The 20655-nt window shown below is 34.8% G+C and overlaps 1 protein-coding gene across 1 annotated transcript; it reads right to left on the bottom strand.

Moving 5' to 3' along the window:
- Positions 1-4307: 4307 nt before the first annotated feature.
- Positions 4308-7918, bottom strand: LOC132615169 (pentatricopeptide repeat-containing protein At2g02750). Its single transcript, XM_060329745.1, has one exon. The coding sequence runs from the start codon at positions 7648-7650 to the stop codon at positions 5677-5679; it is 1974 nt and encodes a 657-aa protein (XP_060185728.1). The 5' UTR covers positions 7651-7918; the 3' UTR covers positions 4308-5676.
- Between the last annotated feature and the right edge of the window lie 12737 nt (positions 7919-20655).

Here is a 20655-nt window from a genome sequence, read left to right as displayed (position 1 = left end):
TTGCTAGTGTTGATATCCTTGTCCTGACTCTGATCATTGCTTTTGCATTATGACATAGCATTAGTAGGGTCCTCTTTCTTTTGTTGTTCCACCTCTCTCTGATGAATATCATTCACTTGTTTGTCTTGGGGATTTGTTCACAGTTTAGCTTTACAAACAAGTTAATATCCTCTATAGAAGGTAGGCGACTTGATTGCTCTTCCTCAAGTTCTTCCTCCCTACTGATAATATTATTATTTACAGTGTACTTGTTTTGATCAGTATTTTGCTCTTCCTCTGTAGACTTATTCTGTATGCTATTACTTTCTTTAGCATCTTCTGACTCATCGATCTCTTTATCTTTAGTGTTACAGATATGGATGGGTTCTTTCTGTCCTTCATGTGTTTGTTCCTCATAGTTCCTCCTCTTCTTCTTCTTCTTCTTCTTCTTCTTCTTCTTCTTCTTCTTCTTCTTCTTCTTCTTCTTCTTCTTCTTCTTCTTCCTCCTCCTCCTCCTCCTCAGTACTAATGTGATCAAAGGCTACATAGTCTTTCTTCAAATCAGTAGAAGCCATGTCCTTACTATGTTTTTCTTTTTCTTCCTCTGTTGCAACAATTTTCCTCTTTTTTTCTATTCTGTGGCAGCATTGCAGAAACCATTACTATGTTCTTATTTTTAGGAAGTTTCTTCTTGTTGTGCATATTCTTTTTCTTTCCTTTCTCCCTTTTTTTTTTCCAGATTTTGTTGTGAGGAATTTTATGTTATTATCATGTTGTTTCTTATCCTCATTCATTTTCCTTTCTCCTCCTCTTGTTTTGTATTGTTTTCTCTGGACTATTCTCTAGCTTGTTCTTTTTGCTTGACAACCTTTTCCCTAGTTGCATCCTTTTTTTTTTTCATTCAGCTTCTGGTCCTTTTCATCCTTCTTGTCAATATTTTCCTCACCACCTTTGTTCTCCTTATTAGGCTCATTGTTCTCATTTCTAGTCATTATGCCACTAGTAACATCTTTCTCAGCAGTGTTATCCTTGTTTTTTTTTTTAATCTTCTTTTCTTCCTCTTTCTTTTGGGCCGCTCTTCTGCATTGGATAATAGAGTGTCCTAGAATTTTGCAATGAGTACAATATTTAGGGGAGTTTTCATATTCAATCTTTTATGTAAATCCTTTACGAGGGCAAGAATCATCACATCCTATCCAAATAGAATTGATTTTTGATTTAGTCAAATCTATTTCTACTCTCACTTTTGCCATACTAGGCCTTATTCTACGTTCAATAGCTAGGTCCATAGTTAGAGGAGTACCTAAGGGGCTACAATTTGCTTGATATAGTTCCATGAGTGACAATGGAATGGCAATTCTGGCAATAATTCCCAAATAGGAACAATTGGTGAGTCTTGCTTCGATTTGAAATATGTGGTCCATTTCTAAATCCACATGACCTGCCCTTCTATTTCAATTGATCTTTTGTACCAAACCATTTTAAAATCTTCCTCTTTTGAGAAATCTAAGAAAATAGTACGATAATCAAAAACTCCAATAAGAAAATTAAGACAATCTTTTTGGGACGGAAGTAGTACTATACTCCTTTCGTCCCATATTACTTGCCCACATTTCTTTTTACACGCCCTTTAAAAAATCATAAATAAAAGTATATTTTTACTAAATTGTCCTTAACTCTCTAAATAAATTGCACTCTAATCAATATTGGTCACTTCAAAAAACAATTAATGTTAAGGACAAAGTTGAAAATTCTTAATTAATTTTATCTTGGTTTTGGAAATGGACAAATAATTTGGGACATATATTTTCAGTAATGTGGCAACTTAATATGGGACGGAGAAAGTACAATATTATTTTGAAATAATAAGATAATTACAAGGGTGCCAAATTTAGCTCATAGAAATACAATTTGAAAGTGCAAGAAGGAGGGGTGAATTGTAATTTTTTAGCTCAGACAGTCGACAACTTGAACAGACTAGTCGACTATAAGGTAATGCAGAAGTAAACGTGCAGAAAATAAAATGATACCAGATATTTTATACTGGTTCAGATTCAATGTGAATCCTAGTCCAGTCCCCTTGGGTTGAAAGAGTGTTCTCTGCAGCTCTTTGTAAATGGTTTTGGTGTAATGGTTGTTTGAATGGAGCTCCTACGTCTACACTCAAAACACTCGCAATCTTTTTGATACAATGCCTCACAAACTATACTATCTCTCCTTTCTTTTTTTGTTTACACTATATCACTCAGGAATATAATGTTTATGAAAAGTAAAGTAGAGAGCTTGAGAGTATGAGACGAAAGTATATTTTTCTTCGTCTAAAGAGTCTTGAATTTATAATCTTCAAATTGTAGCCGTTGGACTCTTTTCAGCAGAGATGTCAACCCAAGAGATTTGATCCTTGTAAATTAGGAATATTGCTTGTAAATTAGGAATATTGGGGATCCTGATTTCCAAGAATAAAGTAAGAGCTTATTTAATTGTTGTATCGCTTCTTTCCTTTTGTAGCATCAGCTTCCTTCGATTGGTACTAGTTTCCTTGTGTATGATGATGTCTATTTAATGCTGTACAGTTGTTTTCCATGTGCGGTAGTGATCTTGTTTCAATTGGTACTTGCTTCCTTGTATATGCTGATCTTGGAATCATCATGATTTGCACTGATTGATGTCTTGATTGATTTTCCTTCCTTTGACATAGCGTAAGATTTCACAATCTTACTAGATGATCTGATCCTTGTTCAAAAAATAAGCATGGGCTTATTTTCCTTGTACTTCAGGATAACTTCCCTTTCCAGCCGACTGAGTTTTATGTGGGCTATTATTCCTTTGGCAGCCGACTAAACTTGTTCATTTGACTTGCATGTCCAATGGGCTTGGTGGACCTTTCACTTCCTTTGAGTATAGTACCTACAAGAATAGCTTTGTCATCATTAAAATCGTAGCACTAACATAATTCGCCTATCATGGTCAAGTTTGAACAAAATTGGGACTCTTTTTATTAGAAGGTCAAATTGGCATATCCAAGTTAAAACACCTAGTAAAATTTTAAGATAACTTATCTTAACATTGAAAATAATATTTAAATTTTTTGGTTAGTTAAATATAGTCACGATAAATAAATAAAAGTCATGGACTGTCTTGAAAGGTGGCGAGAAGACGATCAGTGTGGGATGCCACTTGTGAAATTTGTTTTCCCTACTTTTATTGGGAAGTCATTTTCATCATTTTTAAGTTTCTAAAAAATTATACCAACCAAACGTGCAAAAATTGAAAAATATTTTCCTCCATACCAAACACACCACAAGAGAGCTAAAATCTGGAAATCTCCGGCTGCCTGTCAACATTCAAAAATTGCTGCCTAAGCTGACCTCTTTCCCATTTATGCATATAGTCAAATTCTGAAGACACTGATTTTTTATGCTGAGTAAAATGAAACCTATATTACTGAAGTCCATCACCGTTTATATGTAGCTTTCAGTTGTTAGCAACTTTGTTTTTATAAATTGGATTTCATTCCATAATGTCTCTCTGTTGCTTCATTTTGGTAAAGAAAATACAGATTGCAATCGACAAGTGGACTTGAGCCGAGGTATAACGGAAACAGCCTCCCTATCTTCACAAGATAGGGTAAAGTCTACATACACTCTACCCTTCCCAGATCCCACTTGGTGGGATTATATTGGGTATGTTGTTGTTTTTGAATCAACAAGTGGAAAGCAAAGAAATTCAAAGAAAAAATACCCATATATTGGATCAGTCAAGTTAGAGAGCCAGTCAGTCTTTCGGGGGTTGTCCTCACAATAACTATGTGCCCTTGGAGTTTTTTTTTTTTTCTACGGAAACATGTCCAAGCTGTACTCTTTGCAGTAGTAGAACCATTGCTTTGGTGCAACTCCATTAAAGTCTGCTTCATTCTTCTATGATAGAAATTTCCTGTTACTTTCTGTATTCGCTACCATTTTGCCAATCTTAATTGCTGGAAGCTGACTCTGAAGGAAAGGTTGTTACACTAATAACATTTAAGCTTGGACACCAAAGAGTGTGGCTTAACAGTCAATGCGGTAAGACTAACACCATGGGAAACCAGGGTTCATATTCCACAAAAGGCAAAAAGCTAGGGGATTTCTCCCATCTGTCTAAAGCTCGATTGGCAGAACTCCCTGATACATATGTTGGTCGGAGAAAACGAGTACCCTGTGGAGTAGTTGAAGTGCATGCAAGATGTCTGAACACCACCATTATCAATGTTTTTAAAAGCGAAGCACACGAAAAAAAACACATTCATGGGCTCGAAGCGATTAGTGAGAAGTGAGGCGCACAATTTAAGAACAAAAACTACTTAACATAAATGGATTTAGTACAATGATAATCAAATTGTAATTATAAAATATCCAACAATGCCGATATTAATCCAACGCCTCAAAACTGATATTCAAAGAACTGACCGCTTTTCGTTTGGATCACTTTCCGTCATTGTTTGAAGCGCATGGCTTCACCTACATTAACCCCTTCCTTCACATATCTTCATTGCTTTAAGCGACGAAGCAATGGCTTTTAACAGCCCTGGCCATTATACAAAAAAAAAAAAGGGCTTGGTCCAACACTTCAGTTTGAGTACACTAAGGAGAGAATTTCAATTGAGCTTACAGCCATCCTCTTGAGACACATGATAATGACTGATAACCTTACATAATGTGAGGTCTATCATAAGATATTTACAACTGGTCACCTTTCATTCCAGTAGTGTGGATGCTTCCATGCTGAGAGGCTTCTACCGATCAAAATATAGTCTGCGAAGTACCTGCAATTGGAACAGTTTACCATTGCTTAAGAGCTTCACAACTGAATTCACTATAAGACCAGTTCTTGAAGGATGGCATTTCTGATTATCCCACATCAGAGCTTGGCCACCTTTCCTGTCCCCGCGAAGGTCAGCTATTCCTAACGACTGATAAGTTAATATTATCCTGATATTTCAGAAGTAGATGGTGCTAATTTCAAGGTTTTCCACATCTGCACCGGTTATTGGCGTCCAAAGCGCTAAACAGATTCAATTAGTATCCAAGCCTTTGAGAACTTGGACGACTTCCGAAAATCATTAAAGTTGCAATTACAGCACGTTTCTCATGGTTGAGCTAAGCACTACAGTTGCAATTAAGAGAGACATTCTCATGGTTAATCTAGACAAAAATCAGAAAATACTGACCACAATAATCACATTCAAAATCAATTCTCAACGTCACAATGATTTGACCTTTATCATATAAGCTTGTAGATGTTTCCTGTTACTTTCTGTGTCAATATTCAAATTTGCCCATCCTAATTGAAGGAAGCTGACCAGAAAGGACTTCACAGACAATTGCTTCGGCAACATGGTGCCATGAAGGTTGTCACACTAATAACACGCACGCTTGATCCAACTCTTCGTACTGCCCGGCTTCCAAGTTAGTTCACCGAATCTGTGACAAGTGGCGAGGTTAATAAAGTCAATTGTGTGCTTGCACTCAGAGATCTCATCCTTTTCTTCATCTTTGAACCACCATCAACCTTGACATCGATTTTGGATTTCCGCGCAAGGAATCTTGGGGCAATGATGCGAGTCAAAAAAATAAGAGCAAGATCCAGTTCATGTAGATCAGGCATAAGATCCAATAGTAGTCTGTTCGACCATTTTTAACATATACAAGATGTTTTTCTTTATGTCACTCCTACAGTAGTGTAGCCTGGTAGTTTTTCGAGTCCCCTTTCATCGATTGTTTCTCTGATCCTTTCAGCATCTTCCCATCTTCCTTGTCTAGCATAAAGTTTGGACAAAATCACAAAGGGAACAGGGTTTTCTGGCTCCAATTCTGAGAGCTTTTTGGTCATTTCTTCTCCCATCTTAGCGTCAGAGAAATGCTCAGAAGCTGCTAATAAAGAAGCAAAAACAGATGCAGAAGTTTCGGGAATGAGCTGTAGTAGTTCTCTAGCTTCATCCAGCCGACCAGACCGAGCAAGTAGATCAACCATAATATTAAGTTGTTTTAGAGTTGGGGTTAAGCCAAAATCTCTAATCATCAAGCTAAAAACTTCCCATGCTTTCTCCAATTTTCCTACCTGGCTGCACACAGACAACATGCAATTTAAAGTTGCTGAATTTGGTTGTATCTTCTCCTTTAGCATCAAAGAGAATATTTCAAAAGCAGCTTCACCTTCCCCGTTCCTTCCATAACCTGAAATCATTACATTCCAGACAGCAGGATCATCATATTTTACTTCCAACTGATCAAAGACCTTCCGTGCCAAAGGAAATTGTCCACACTTCATGTACATATCCATGATTGCTGTGACAACAAATTCATCAATAATTTTTCCCGTCCTAAAAATATATCCGTGAATCTCTTGCCCCCGATGGAGTGAGGATAAAGACGAGCACGCTGTCAGAAGACTAGTAATAGATTTCAAACTGGGAACGACACCAGAAGAAACCATTTTTCTGAAGAACATAAAAGCTTCAGCCTCTTTTTGCAGCAGCGAGAACCCAATGATCATTGAATTCCATGTTGCTGAATCTGGTTTCAATCCTTCCGATTCTAATCCCACAAAAATCTCAACAGCTTTCTCTGTTTGCTCATTCAACATCATTCCACTAATCATCGAATTCCATGTTATCAAGTTCCTGTTGCCACCCAACTCTTTAAAGATACCATACGCATATAACCAGAAACCACATTTCGAGTACATGTCTACGAGTGCAGTCCCCACCATTGTATGATATTGTAACTCAATTTTCACAATAAATCCGTGAACTTGCCTACCAAACTTCACATTCTTAAGATTAGCAGTACCCGAAAGAACAGATATTAAAGTCACTTCATTCGGTTTTTCGTCTAATAACATCTGCTTAAACACATCCAAAACGACTTCCTCCACCCCATTTTGCAACAGCCCGGAAATAAACGCATTATAACACACCACATTCTTATACTCAACCAATCCAAACAACCTCGTTGCAGAAACACAATAACCACAATTCAAATACATAGTCAAAATCGACGTAGCTACATATATATCCATTTCCACCCCAATCTTTATACCCCAACAATGCATTTGAACACCATGATTAATATTCACACACCCTGATAAAACACTAGCTATAGTAACCGAATCCGGCCTAAAATTTAAACCACTAAAACCGCCAAACATCCTAAAACCTTCAATATAACACCCATTATGAGAGAAAACATTTAAAGAAGCATAATTTGATTGAGGCATTTCGTCGAACATCTTTAAGGCATTAAAATTTGAACCACTAAAAACCCCAAACATTCTAAAAGCTTCAACATGACACCCATTTTGTGAAAACCCAGAAATGCAAGCATTTAAAGAAGCAATATTTGGTTGAGGCATTTCATCGAACACCTTCAAGGCACTATTAACTGAAGTGAATTTCATATACATGTCAATAACTGATGTTGCTGCGTATACATCGGTATTAAACCCGTATTTTATTAAATGGGTGTGGAGTATTTGGCCTTGTCGTACCGAGCTTAGTTTAGCACAAGCTTTGAAGAGATAAGGGAAAGTGAATTTAGTAAGAAATAAAGAAGAGGAATGGTGGAGATGGGAATATAAGTTAATGGCTTGTTTGTAAAGTCCATTGGATGCTAATTTTGTTATTTGATTCTTCATGGATTGGTCTCTTCATAGTAAAGCATTAAACACTGAACCAAATAATTTTAGTTTAAGGTTTGCGCAAATAGTAGTAGGGATAGAAAACAATTGTGAGCTGAAAATGGATTCGTTTTTCAAATGTTTCATTTGGAGTCTCTGTTGGGAAGTTTTTTATATGTGGGCCCGGGTCGGCCAGACGTAAATGTTAGGTCTACAGAAGGAACTTTACTCCCGCCGTTCCGTTTATTATGTATGATTATCAGGCGTTTCGGTTCGACTTTTACACTTAATGATTTAACTTATTGATTACTATTGTCTTTATATATGTCAAACCACTAACGAAACGAATAAAATATCTGCTGATTTGGATTATCAGTTAAGTTAATACATATTCGAAATATAAAATTATCCTCCACGGCTCCATAGTCTACAGTCCACTAATAATTAATTTTACACACTTCACAGAGTTAGTAAGAATCTAGTTGCTAGCTTGCTATATATAAAGTATTACCAGTAAGATTCCAAACTCCAAACAAAAGGGGATTAACATAAACCAATTCTGCACAAAAGTTTCAGAAAGTTACGTTCTGAAAGAGAGTGCAATCTCAGTATACTCCCAATATATATACTACGACTGAAGGGATTAGGGTTGCTCAATTTTAAAGCCCTAGATGACTTTATGTAACCAATGGTAATATTGTAAATTCATAGTAATTAATGGATTACCGGATAATCCAGTATAAAAATTAGACAATCCATTCCCCTAAGTGTGATGGTTAACTCGCGGTAATTTCATCAAGTAGTGCTTTAAATTGTATCTATCACATCAAAATTATTAAATTATTTTTTGTAATAAAAAAGTCACTCAGTATAGATGAAGGGTTGGAACCTAGGGTGGAATGGTTCTTGAAGCTTTCAAGACATAATAAAAATATTTGGACCAAAATGGGGGTTTGCCTGACAAAATTGCTGTGAAAAGTTGGCTAGCAGTGCATTTGTGATGTGGGACTCATGAAATAAAAAACAATATTCAGTAAGCTAGTGAATTGGGATATGCAGGGGCACATTGCGGAGCATAAAAACAATAGAAGAAGGGGGTCTAATAACTGCAAATGTGGGAAGTGCTAAAGTGAACATTTTCTTCATACCAGTAAGTAATGAATTGAGACAGCAAAAGTTGAAAACAAACATTGGAAAGACAAAGTAGAACATTGTTGTAATTGTCAATTCACGTGGGCACATGATAGCGACTCTTGGTGCAGTTGAGGAAGGTAGAAATGAAAATCAAACTAGACCTGCTAACTCAGAGACGTATCTAGTCATGTGAATAGTCCAGTCATGATGCAAATTCAACTCTTCACAACAGTTGAGAAATGAATCAGACGGTTATGGTGATGCGGATGTGCCTGCAGATCAGATTAATGAGGGCCACACTATGGAGCAATGTGCTGAAAGACTTTGGTAATTGAAGGACTGTGCAGTGTGTCTCTGCTTATTCCTTTCTGATTATTATTATGATCGACTTGGTACATTGATTGATACAAGTATGCTACAGGCTACTTTTGTGAGAGAGCAATGGACATTTCACATTTGCTCTATCCTGTACCAATAATGCTTAAGGAGCTGTTTGGACATAGTTTGAAATCATGGTTTGGTTTTAAACCATGGTTTGGTTTCAAACCATGTTTGGACGTATAATTTGAATATCTTAAGTTGTATTTTCTCTTATAGACATAAAAACCCACAAGTTGTGAAAATTATCAAAACATTCCTAATTCTTATACAATCTTACCAAATGAGCAAGTCATATTTCATAACAAAATTAATACGCTACTATAAGGTTTTTCTAAAAAATACAACATCAATTGATCAAACTTTAGTTCAATAAAAACGAAAATTTATCATGAATAGTAATGTAACTACTCTTCAATATAATCCTCCCTCATGGTAGACATAAATAAAAGTTGGTGGAAGTTGGTGGGAGTAATTATTAAAAATATTTACCAACTTGGTCTTTTTTTATAAAATATAAACTTATGGGTCAAGTTTTATATTTAAATTTTTTGAAACCATGAGATGAAATGCATGTTCAAATGCTGATTTCATCTCATCGTTTCAAACCGCATGTCCAAACGCCTACCAAGTATGATTTCATTAAAAAAGAACTTAGTGAAGACTCAAAAACTACAAATAATGCCTAACAGCTGAAGACTTTATGCACAACCAGGATAAAGGCTAACTCCATCTTTTTGGATCTTTGTAAGCTTAATATGTGCTTCTCATCTTTTTCTCTGTTGGAAGATGTTAGCTTACGAAGCAAAAGCTTTATCCTATTTTTCTGTACTCTTTTTTATATGTTAGTTTTCTTGGGTATGTGCACAAGTTCAGTAATCAGTATTGGCATTTGTTGCAGCTATTGATTACATGATATTATTATTTTTTTGGTTTTCCCACCCGGTGTCCGATACCCAAAGAGGGGTGCGACTAATCATGATTCACGCCGGAAAGTCCCATTTTGGGGATAAAGTGTTTCCTAACAAAGATGACTCTTTTTTTAGAGCTTGAACCCGAGGCCTCTGGCTAATTATGTTGAAGTATACTTAGTAATGCTAGATATGGCATTATTTTTCAGTACGTAGTAAAACTTCTTGTTTGATGTTATCCATATTGTGGGAATAAAGAAGGCCAATAGCAGTGACGCTGAGTGACCTATAGTAGTACTAATCAAATTCGAAGAACATCACAGCTTTAAATTTCTGCTAAAGTAGGGATGCTCCGCAGACTTTTATATCCTAGTCTGACTAAAGAAACTTTTCCAGTAGTTATATATATCCACAAAAAAAAAAAAAAAAAAGAATCCTTGAACTAGTTGGTCTATAACTAATGATGCATTCAGGGTGCTACTCAGACATATTTCTGAGGGGTTTTATTTGCTTGTGGTTGTGAAACCTGTCTGTTAGCTTATCCTTCAAATTTGATTTATGACGTGACAGGCTCACTTGTTGCAGTTATTTCGTGTTTTTCTGGTCGGAGTTTGATCATTTCCCATTAAGGTCGGCTTGCTCTTTACTTTTTAGTTTTCTTTAACTTCCAGTCATATCTCAACTTGGCTTTAGCATTTCGGTGACCGTAATGTCTTTAGATTCTCAGAGTTGGTTTGAATTTTGCTGTGATTCTATATTGGCTGAAATACTATCCAAGCATATGGCTAGCGTTATGGAATATGTTAGAATTCGTTTGAATCTAACCAGGACCAGCAGCCAGCAGTTCATGGCAAAATCTTTTGTTTATAAGCTCTTATTTCTTCTACTGCATTTGCTGCAAGAATTGCAAGTGTTAGTCCAATCAATTTCAGAGTTATAGTAATAAATAATCTTCTTATACCTCTTGTTTCATTCTCATCTCTTGGTAGGAATAAAAGATAACCAAGTTGATAGTTAGATTCTAAATGTAGGCCAGGATCAATTTCAAAAAGACGAAAATAATTAAATAGCGAAGTCATATTTCTCTTAGGATTAAGATAAATATTAAAGTGAGGGAAAGAATTTTTGCTGGTAACTACATAGGATCATATTGTCTGCAAAATTTTTGGTGCTATGCAGAGGTATTTATCTTTGTACTCTCATTTAATGTAGTATAGTATAGCAGTGAGTTATTGGTGAGAAGGTACATTCATTTAGTCTGCATAATGTTCCTCGTCTGTTGGAGATACCATACAAAGTGCCTAACAGATGAAGTCTTACCTCACAACCTGATAACAGGCTATTTGGTCCACATGGTTAGTTGCATTCCGCGAGATTTCTCTTCAACAAACTAAAGATGGTCGGAGCATGAGCATGTATGTAACAAGGGAAATCATTAATCAGCAATCAAAAGGTGTACAGGGAATCAGGATAGTAGCAATACAAAAATTAGCAGCAATGAGTTTATGCATTAATGCATATACCTTCTGAAGAAGAGGACGCTATGGAAAGTCAGAGACACATATCAGGAACAGAGGATAGAAACAGATACTGGACAAAACCATATTGAGGCTGCGAGGAACGATGAGATTAATCAGCAGTTGGTACAAGATAAAGGAGATTGTTCATGGTGAGGGCAAAATGGTTGTAGTTGTAGCTGAGGAGGTAACAAAACCAGTACAATTATTGGTTGAACTTCTATATTTCAAGACCAACCTTAAATGTGTCAACACCATCTTTTATACGATTATGGAGTAGAAGAGGAGTGAAACAACAATTGTTGAGAATTCGTCCGTGAATGAAATCCGGCTTTACTTCAATATTTGTTAAAAAATAGAAGTTATCTATCACCTTGACTTGGCAAGATTTGAATGTTAGTAATGCTAAATGTAAATCGATACTTTTAGAATGTAAGTGGAGGCGCAACTTATTACCTACTATTGGAATAAGAAAAAACTCAGTCTAGATAGGAGATTGTCTTGATAAAAAACTATGCAATACAGACTTAAAAGAATATCCAACTTCCATAATCGTTTCAAGTATACAATTCCTAATAATACATATATACTACAGAAGATGATCACTTCAACAAATATTCATTGGCACTAGAGTGTTCCTGTCTAATCTGTAGGCATCAATATTTGTAAAACTTACAGAGTTTGTTACAAATTAGAACTTCCCCTTTAATTTGGTTCTACCTTTTGTTTCTGCATGTGTGCGTTTGGTAAATAGAAGTGCTCTATCTCCTTGACCTGGCAAGATCTGAATGTTAGTAATGCTAAATGAAAATTGCTACTTTTAGAATTTAAGTGGAGTCGCAACTTATTCTCCCCTACTATTGGAATAAGAAAACATCATTCTTGATAGAGATTGTCTTTAACTAAATTAGCACTGCTTATCCACTGAGCTTCAAAACTATAAACAACTGGATTTTTAGATTAGTAAAAAAAAAAAAGAACTATGCAATACGGACTTCAAAAAAGACATAATCGATTCAAATAAACATTTCGTAATAATACATCTATATTGCAGAACATCACTTCTAAATTAAAATATCTATTGGCACTAGAGTGTTCCTGTCTATATAGTCTTGTCTATGTCTAATCTGTGGGCAACTCAAAGCGGCAAAGAGGGCAGTAGTGACTTTTCTGTAACCACTTGGTAATACACTCAGCATGAAACTTATGAGAGCACGGCAAGCATAGTACATCGGTTTCCCCTCCAATTTTATCTAGACATACCATACACTCATCGTTGCAATTTCTTTCATCGACATCCATCTGTTCTAGCAACTCTATTGACGATTTACTAGCGGGCACCATCCCGTCCAATAATTCTTCCGATGCTAGCAAAATCATATCGTCGCAAACGTGATCAACCACGAATGTTACATCCACAGATACTTCCAAGATTCGGCGACCTTCGCTAGATTCCTTTTCGGTGATTCCAAGCACTTGGCGAATCGTATCTTCAACTATAGCTTGATGAAAATCTTCATATTCGCCACTCAAATTTCCAATCACCTCTGAGACAACATGATACAATCTCTCATGGGACAAAGGGGGGAGAAGGACATGAAACGGATTGGTTGGACATCGTGATTCTCTACGAACGAGTACGTGTTGAAGATCATTGGGTTGCATATACCAAAACTGTTCTTGAATGATCAAGTTGAAGTAAATTTTTAAATAAGAATTTGAATAAGTATTACGGGGAATATTGATCAACGTTTCTTCTCCGGCCAGTTTCTCAACGCAGACAAATGAATTCAAGGAGCAGGCAGGGCATACAAAGTCTGCAGGCAACATATTGCAAGACTAGATGAGAAATCAACAAGTAGACGTACTATTTTCCTTTTGGAAAGGTAGAGGTTTAATATTTATTTATACTAGTTGCAAATCCACAGCCGACTTTAACCATATTGGAAACCTAAATTTGATATGAAAAGGATTTGTGAGTGGCAATTTAATTAACGCTCAATTTGATGAGAAAAAGGATTCGTGAGTTGTTTCCGAGATGGAGCGTCACAATTTTTTGGTAACATTTAACGGAAACTTATATGGGAAGTATATGTATATACAGAGATTTAGGACAATACCGTGTTTTTATCTTCTTTTTTATTTCTTTTCGCTATATCATTATTGAATATTTTGGAAGTACTTCCGTTGGTCCTTTTCATTTAAAGAGTTTGGATTTTAAATAGAAAACCCAACGAAGGAAAGAAGGAGAATAATTTTATTGATTATTGTGTATCTCACAAAAAGGCTAGGAAAAATAATTGTATCTACACAAGAAGATGTGTGTGTATGTGTATATCTAAAGAATGAAACTAAATATGTTTTGGCAAAATACCTAAAGATCACCATAAATTTGGCTCATTTTATTCAGGTTACACTCGCTTTTAGGTGTGTGGGGATGAAATAATAATATATTAATTTCAATTATGTTTTTTTCTTGCTTAAACTTAATGTATGATACAAAATTTACTCCAACTTTACACTTTTAAAATTTATTCTTTAAATGCAATGACGACTTGTTCCAATTATTTATCTCAAACAGTGTATCTTTTTCCAAGCCAATTTGAAAAAGAAGTGTGGCTCGAACTCCATCATTTTAGCCATTTAAAATTTTGTTAAAACTATGAAGTGTGACGGTTCGCATTTTCGCAGGGTTATCGCTCGGAAAAACTACTTCGAAATCGTTGGTGTTATTTCAGACTTTGTTTTAAAAGAGTTGCTACCTAATTTTTAGGAAATTAGGAAAACTGGTTTTGAAGGATTTATTCATACATCGTGAAAAATATTTCTTAATCCAAAGTTCTAGGTAAGGGTTCTGGTGATCCCCTAGGAAAGGTGTTAGGCACCCTAGTATGAAGGATCTGTACTACACAGTTGACCTTCGAATTCCAATGTGTGAGTATTTGCATGAACTGTTTACTTAGTGTTTATTTCCCGTAAAAATATTGTCATTTTTTGCATATTATTTTGAAAAAAGAATTGAATATATTCCTTTTATATATAGGGTATTTAGATTCGGATTTATAATATCCGGGTACAAATAGTTTCTTTTATATATAAGGATAGTAGCTTTTCTATAAAAAGGATAGAAAGTTTATTTATTTTATAATCTGGGCGAATCGATTTTATTCATGTTTGACTCACACATGGAGCGGGTTAATCCGTTTAATACATTTCTAGAACATCCTTACCTAAAACTTTTATAACTAGTGTATAAAATTTGAACTGTTTTAGCTTTACCAAAAAGGGGAGATAATTCTAAACATATTGGACGCTATTTTTTAAAATGAAATTGAGTTTTATGGCCCAATGACTTGTATTTCTTTTGAAAAAAAATGCTCGTTATTTCTTTTGTTTGAGCAAAGTTTCAGATTTATTTAAGAAAAAATTTTGACTTGAAGTCCATTTGTTTTCTGGCCCAAAACACCTTATTTTAGCTATTTAAAATGTGGGCCTTGGCCAGAATTTCTTAGGATGAATTACATCATAAGTCACGCTTCTAAATTTATGCACGTAATTAGCACAATTTTTAAAATACATCAAAAATAACAACTTTTATTGCTCTTTTGCCATATTAAAAATAACGTGTATAGTTAATGATCCCACTAAATTAGGGATTCAATTTTATCCTCTTACTCTTTATTATCATTTCTATCTCTTCTTTAATTGTTACACCCCCATTTTCTTCATTTCTTTCTCTTCTTCAACCAATACACCCCATTGTTCTCCGACTTCAAAAACGCATAGAAGGCATGAAAGGCAGATATTTCAATTTCGAATGTATTTTTAATTTATATTTTTCCTAATTTGATTTACTGCTCTCACTTGGTGCATAATTTTGTTATTTTCAAAACTACTTTTTTCTTTCAAAAGTTTTGTCTCTTATATTTGTAAATGTCAAACTTTTCTAAAATCAAATTCCTATTTGTCAAAGCTTTGATATAAAAGCCGGTATACGTTTTTTGCGTGGGACGCTTGTAGAGTATAGAACTCATTTGATTTATTTGTAATTGATTTTGTCTGAACGTATAATGAGATACAACTGGGTTTGATTTTTTCCCCATATGAGAAGTGATTGGAGTTGCAATAAATAACATATATGATTTATTTAAGATTATATAATATTATTAATTATGCATGATTATATTTAAACTGTGTAATCATCATTTGTTCCTAACTTTGTGCTATTAGCCTATTAACTTTCTTATACACGCTAATGCATATGACTGATCTATCAATAATACTATCAGCATAATAATGTATATAAATAAATATACCATTAATATTATGAGTATAATACTGTATATTACTAATTATACTAATAATAATATGAGTATAATTATAATAATGTATTGGTTGAAGAAGATCGGGTTTGGTATTATTAATTATACTGATAATTATACGGATAATTATGAGTATAATAATATATATTACTATTTACACCGGTAGTATTACTAGTATAATAATGTATATTACCGATTATACAAGTAATATTATAAGTATAATATAATAATTATACTGGGAATATTATGAGTATAATAATATATATTAGTACTAGTTATATAAATTATGAATATAATATTATATATTAGTACTAGTTATACCAGTAATATTACGAGTATAATAATGTATATTATCAATTATGCTAATAATATTATGAGTATAACACAATTATAATAAAGAAAGATACTACTATGTAACTAAAGAGAGCAGGTTGGCAGAAGAGTGAAAAAAGTTAAATTACCATTACCATTAAAATCATCGCTTTATGTTAGTGGGCACAACCATTCTTTGAAAGAAAGAGAAAAAACTAAATATATGTTGAGCATTAAATCAGGGATCAAGGTTGTTAGGATAATTAATGTCAGAAATCTCGCTGGATCTGTGATGGAGAAACGGGGTGGATATTGTTATGAAATACATTCATATGCTGTTAAGAAATGTAAATTAAATAACTCTGCTAAGAAATCATAAATATTTTTAAAATTGTGTACAGTTACATTTTTTTCCCAATTTCTTAGCTATAGATTTATACTAAAAAGAGTTAAGTGGGCTCTCAGCCCCAAAAGTTGACTTATATCATTTGTTTTTTAAAAGACCAAACTGTATGGACTCTGGCCCGAAAATATGTCTATGAACATTTGGTTTTCTTTAAAAAAAAACTTAGGTGGGCTCTGGCCCAAACTGTCATATCTTTGCCAACTTAAAACCCAGAAAAATGTGTTTGCATAATTGAAAAGGATTTTGTCTAATTTACTGAACCCCTTCAGTTTTGAACAATGTATCATGCTATTTTGTCTTTAAAAAAACCCCTTTAGCCTTGTGGTTATTAAAACCGAACGCAGTTTGCTTCCTATTTTAAATTTCAAAATCAGTAAGTATTTTTCATATTTTCAAAAGGATTGTTTTAAGGATTTAGAGTCAGTCTAAACGGCGTATGCACTGTTTGCCTAAGATGCTTAATTCGAAAACATAAACGACTCCAATAATATTTGTGGGTTTTTACAAGTATGAATATAATACAAAAAGAACACTTTAAGCAAATAGAGATGGCACAAATAATATAAGGAAGGTAGACTAGGGGTGTACTGAACCCTTAGTAACCATTTTCACCCATGGTTGGGCCTTCGTGTCATTTTCAATCATGACTAGGCCTTCAATATATTAGCTTCCCTTTTCTCTTTTCTTCTTAAACCCAACAAACTTGAAAGAATTTCCCTATTAGGCCTTTGACCCAATAGGGCGGCTAGATCTTGGCCCAAATGGCCATGCAGTGAAGAGGGAAAGAAACCAAGACCCCGGTTAGTTTATATTTTACTGCTCTTATCATATATATAACTATACACACATACATACACAATGTCCTATTCATTTATAAATCCTATCATATACACAAATATGCACACATACAAGCATAATATCCTATTTATTCACAAGCTCACATAATGTGCATATGTATTTTCATGTCCTCAAACTCAATCTCAAACCTAGATGGTGGGAAGGCAAAGTCATAACCCCCCTTGTTCCTGATGCCACACAAGTTCCAAGAGGTTTCATGAACCTCCGGCATTGCTGGTCACCAGGGGGAAGGTTCAAACTAAGCCCCTCCCACCTAAACTGCCTCCCTCAGCCAACATAGCCATGAAAGACACAGATCCACATATCCACATACATGGCTTTGAATAAATAGGATAAGTCTAAATATACAGAGTCATAGAACAATTATAAATCAACAAGAACAGATAAGAACAAGAAGAGAAGAGATGGATGGTCTCAGCAAGTATATTACTTTTATAAGCCAAGGACAAGGCACTGAATATGATTTAGGCATGAAATGAAAGTAATCTGTATGGACATAATGTGGCCAAAACTAAACTGAACCAAACAGTCACAACATAGACAGTCACATAGAAGTAACACAGTCCCAAGCAGTATTGAATCAAGTAGAGATGGTAGAGTAAGTAATGGCATGTAAACATAGGATAAACCAGCTTCAATACATGGTACAATACAATAGAGAAGAGCAGCAGATTTGGCATTCAGAGAGAACATGTAGAATTATTCATACAAAATCTTCAAATAAGCCTAGATGTCCTATGCACAACCCTGAGTAAAGATTCTTTCCATTTCTTTAGGAATCATATTATAAAGTCTAGGTGAGTCTCACACAGGATGCAGGAAACAAACAGGAGAACAAAGCTGCAATCCTAATAGGCATGATATGGACAAACTCAAATAGGTGAAATCCAAGTCCTCTTATTGAGACAACCACTTATTAGTATGTAGCACACAAGGGAAGAAACTGATCCCTTAATCACTTATGACATCAACGGGAACAAGAGCATAGGTAGATCTATCTATGCCAAGGGAGTATGATAAGGGTCGTGGCTTTATTAGCCTTAACAAACACAAGTGAGGTGGTGCATTACCCTCAGCAGAGTTTAGTTAAAGATCAAGACAAAACAAAATGGAATTCACACCAAGATCAACTGTAGGCAATGCCAAAAGACTTTAAGTCCTAATGATTCTATGTAGAATATACAGTTTTGAGTACAACAACTACATCTTCACACAAACCTTAAGCAAATAGAAAGGCCAAAAGTCCCAAGGATACACAGAAGCTTCAACGTTTTAAGTTCAAGTTTGAAATCCCTTTTAGACCTTTTTCCCTGATCCCATTCTATTGCAGAAAGAAACAGGTTGATTTTTAAAAGAAGATGCACATGATTTAGACCTATTCACAAGTAGTGGCCTACTCCTTGTTTTCTTCATTTTTTTTCAAACTGGACAAGTATCCCTCACTCACCTAGTATTATTTCTAAGTTCACTTGTTGTTAATATACCCTTAGCTAGTTTTTAATACTACACAAAGGGGAAAGCATACCTATTCAACAGGTCTAGGTTCATTCATTTTCTTCTAACTGGATTTTAGACTAACAAACTCAAGGATATGTCTCAAAGTTGAAAACATGATATATTATCTAGCGTATCACAAAAAAGGAGTCAAATATATCCCTAAGACACTATACTGCCACCCTAAGTTGATGTAAGCTACTGCTTTCCTTTCTTTTAATGTCTTAATACTTCTTATAAAAAAGAGAAAAAACAAACCATCTTTCAAACACAGATGAAATCAAATCAATGCACACAGAACTTCCATATAGATCTTAATCCTGAACCCAACCTAACCAGATATTAGGGAGTCTGTTATACCTTATTATATTGTCCACATAAAACATTTCTTGCCTTATTTTCCAGCAACCAGTATTCCTACTTGAAGCCTTTTCCTCTTTCAAATTTTAAGCAATGACTGTAATCTTCAAATTACTATATATTATCTAGCCTAGTCAACCCATCTCTAATAGCTGAGCAGACCAGCAAAGTTCATTTAAATCCAAAAATCAAGCATTAAGACTGGGTTTAATAATCTAAGTGAACAGTTATTAATGCGCAAAAAGCTCATCTTTAGGATCCATTTAACTCAGCAGAATGGAAAAGAAAACAACAAGTGTGCAAATGTAGCAGGTTACATCCCATAGACTTGTGGGACATGCCATGACAATCTCTTATTTTGGGAAGAAAGATACTATGGGTCAAGTGATACCTGACCCTTTCTCAATCTTCTCCTAAGATGTCTTTAAAAGACTTCCCCATTAGTCAAGTGGTTTTAACTCACATATCTACACTTGTGGTCCTCTTTTCTTACCCTTGAGCATATACCAAAAGGAGACTGGACAGTTCATATATCAAAGCCAACCTTTCTTAGGTTCCAGCTACAGTTCCCACCCCCACCCCTTTTTCTTCTTTTACTCTCACTATAAAAAAAATAAAGGATAATTTGTGAAGGTTGAAAGTTACAATTTGCGAGGGGTTTTAGTCTCCTCAAGCAATTAGTGGAGGCTAAAACCCCCGTGAATTGCAACTTTCAACCTCCGTAAATTACCCTTTTTTTTGTAGTGTCTGGCAGGACTTATAAGATCTTATCTACTTATCTCCATCTTTTAAGCCTAAACAATCAATGATCATCAGTTTTTATCAATCCATATTCTTCATTCATGCACAAAGAAGAGAAAACAGACCTCATGTTTCAAATGCAAGCCTCAATCCCTAAACTACTCAAGAGTTGACAAAACATGACCAACCTACTTCATTTCACCTTTCTCCTAATACTGTAAACTTATTAAATTTGAACACTTAGGATCTTCTGTTAAACTAGGGTCCGTTCATGAGTAAATATCAATGCAGATACAAGAGTGTATGGCATACCAGTCTACTTTCATGACATAAGTTACTTCACCAATTAGATAAGACAAATAGTAGGGACGAGAAAAAACAAACAAGAGATCAAAGGTAGCGGTTCTCAGATCCTAGACAACTGTCTCCTTCCATTTTGTATATCTTTCACTCCCAAAGTAATCACTAATCAAGTTATAGACTAATAAGCATCTTACTAGCTAATTAGACTAATTAGATTGATCTTAATTAACTTCAAGTAATGACTTGGTCCTGTGGTTCCTAAAGGTTTATCCTTCCCTTTTCATTCT

Source organism: Lycium barbarum, chromosome 10 (assembly GCF_019175385.1).
Source record: "Lycium barbarum isolate Lr01 chromosome 10, ASM1917538v2, whole genome shotgun sequence".
NCBI classification, from domain to species: Eukaryota; Viridiplantae; Streptophyta; class Magnoliopsida; order Solanales; family Solanaceae; genus Lycium; species Lycium barbarum.
This window is presented reverse-complemented; position numbering and strand designations above follow the sequence as displayed.

Coding starts and splice junctions, on each gene's coding strand:
- LOC132615169 (XM_060329745.1), bottom strand. CDS start 7,650: ATGAAGAATCAAATAACAAAATTAGCATCCAATGGACTTTACAAACAA.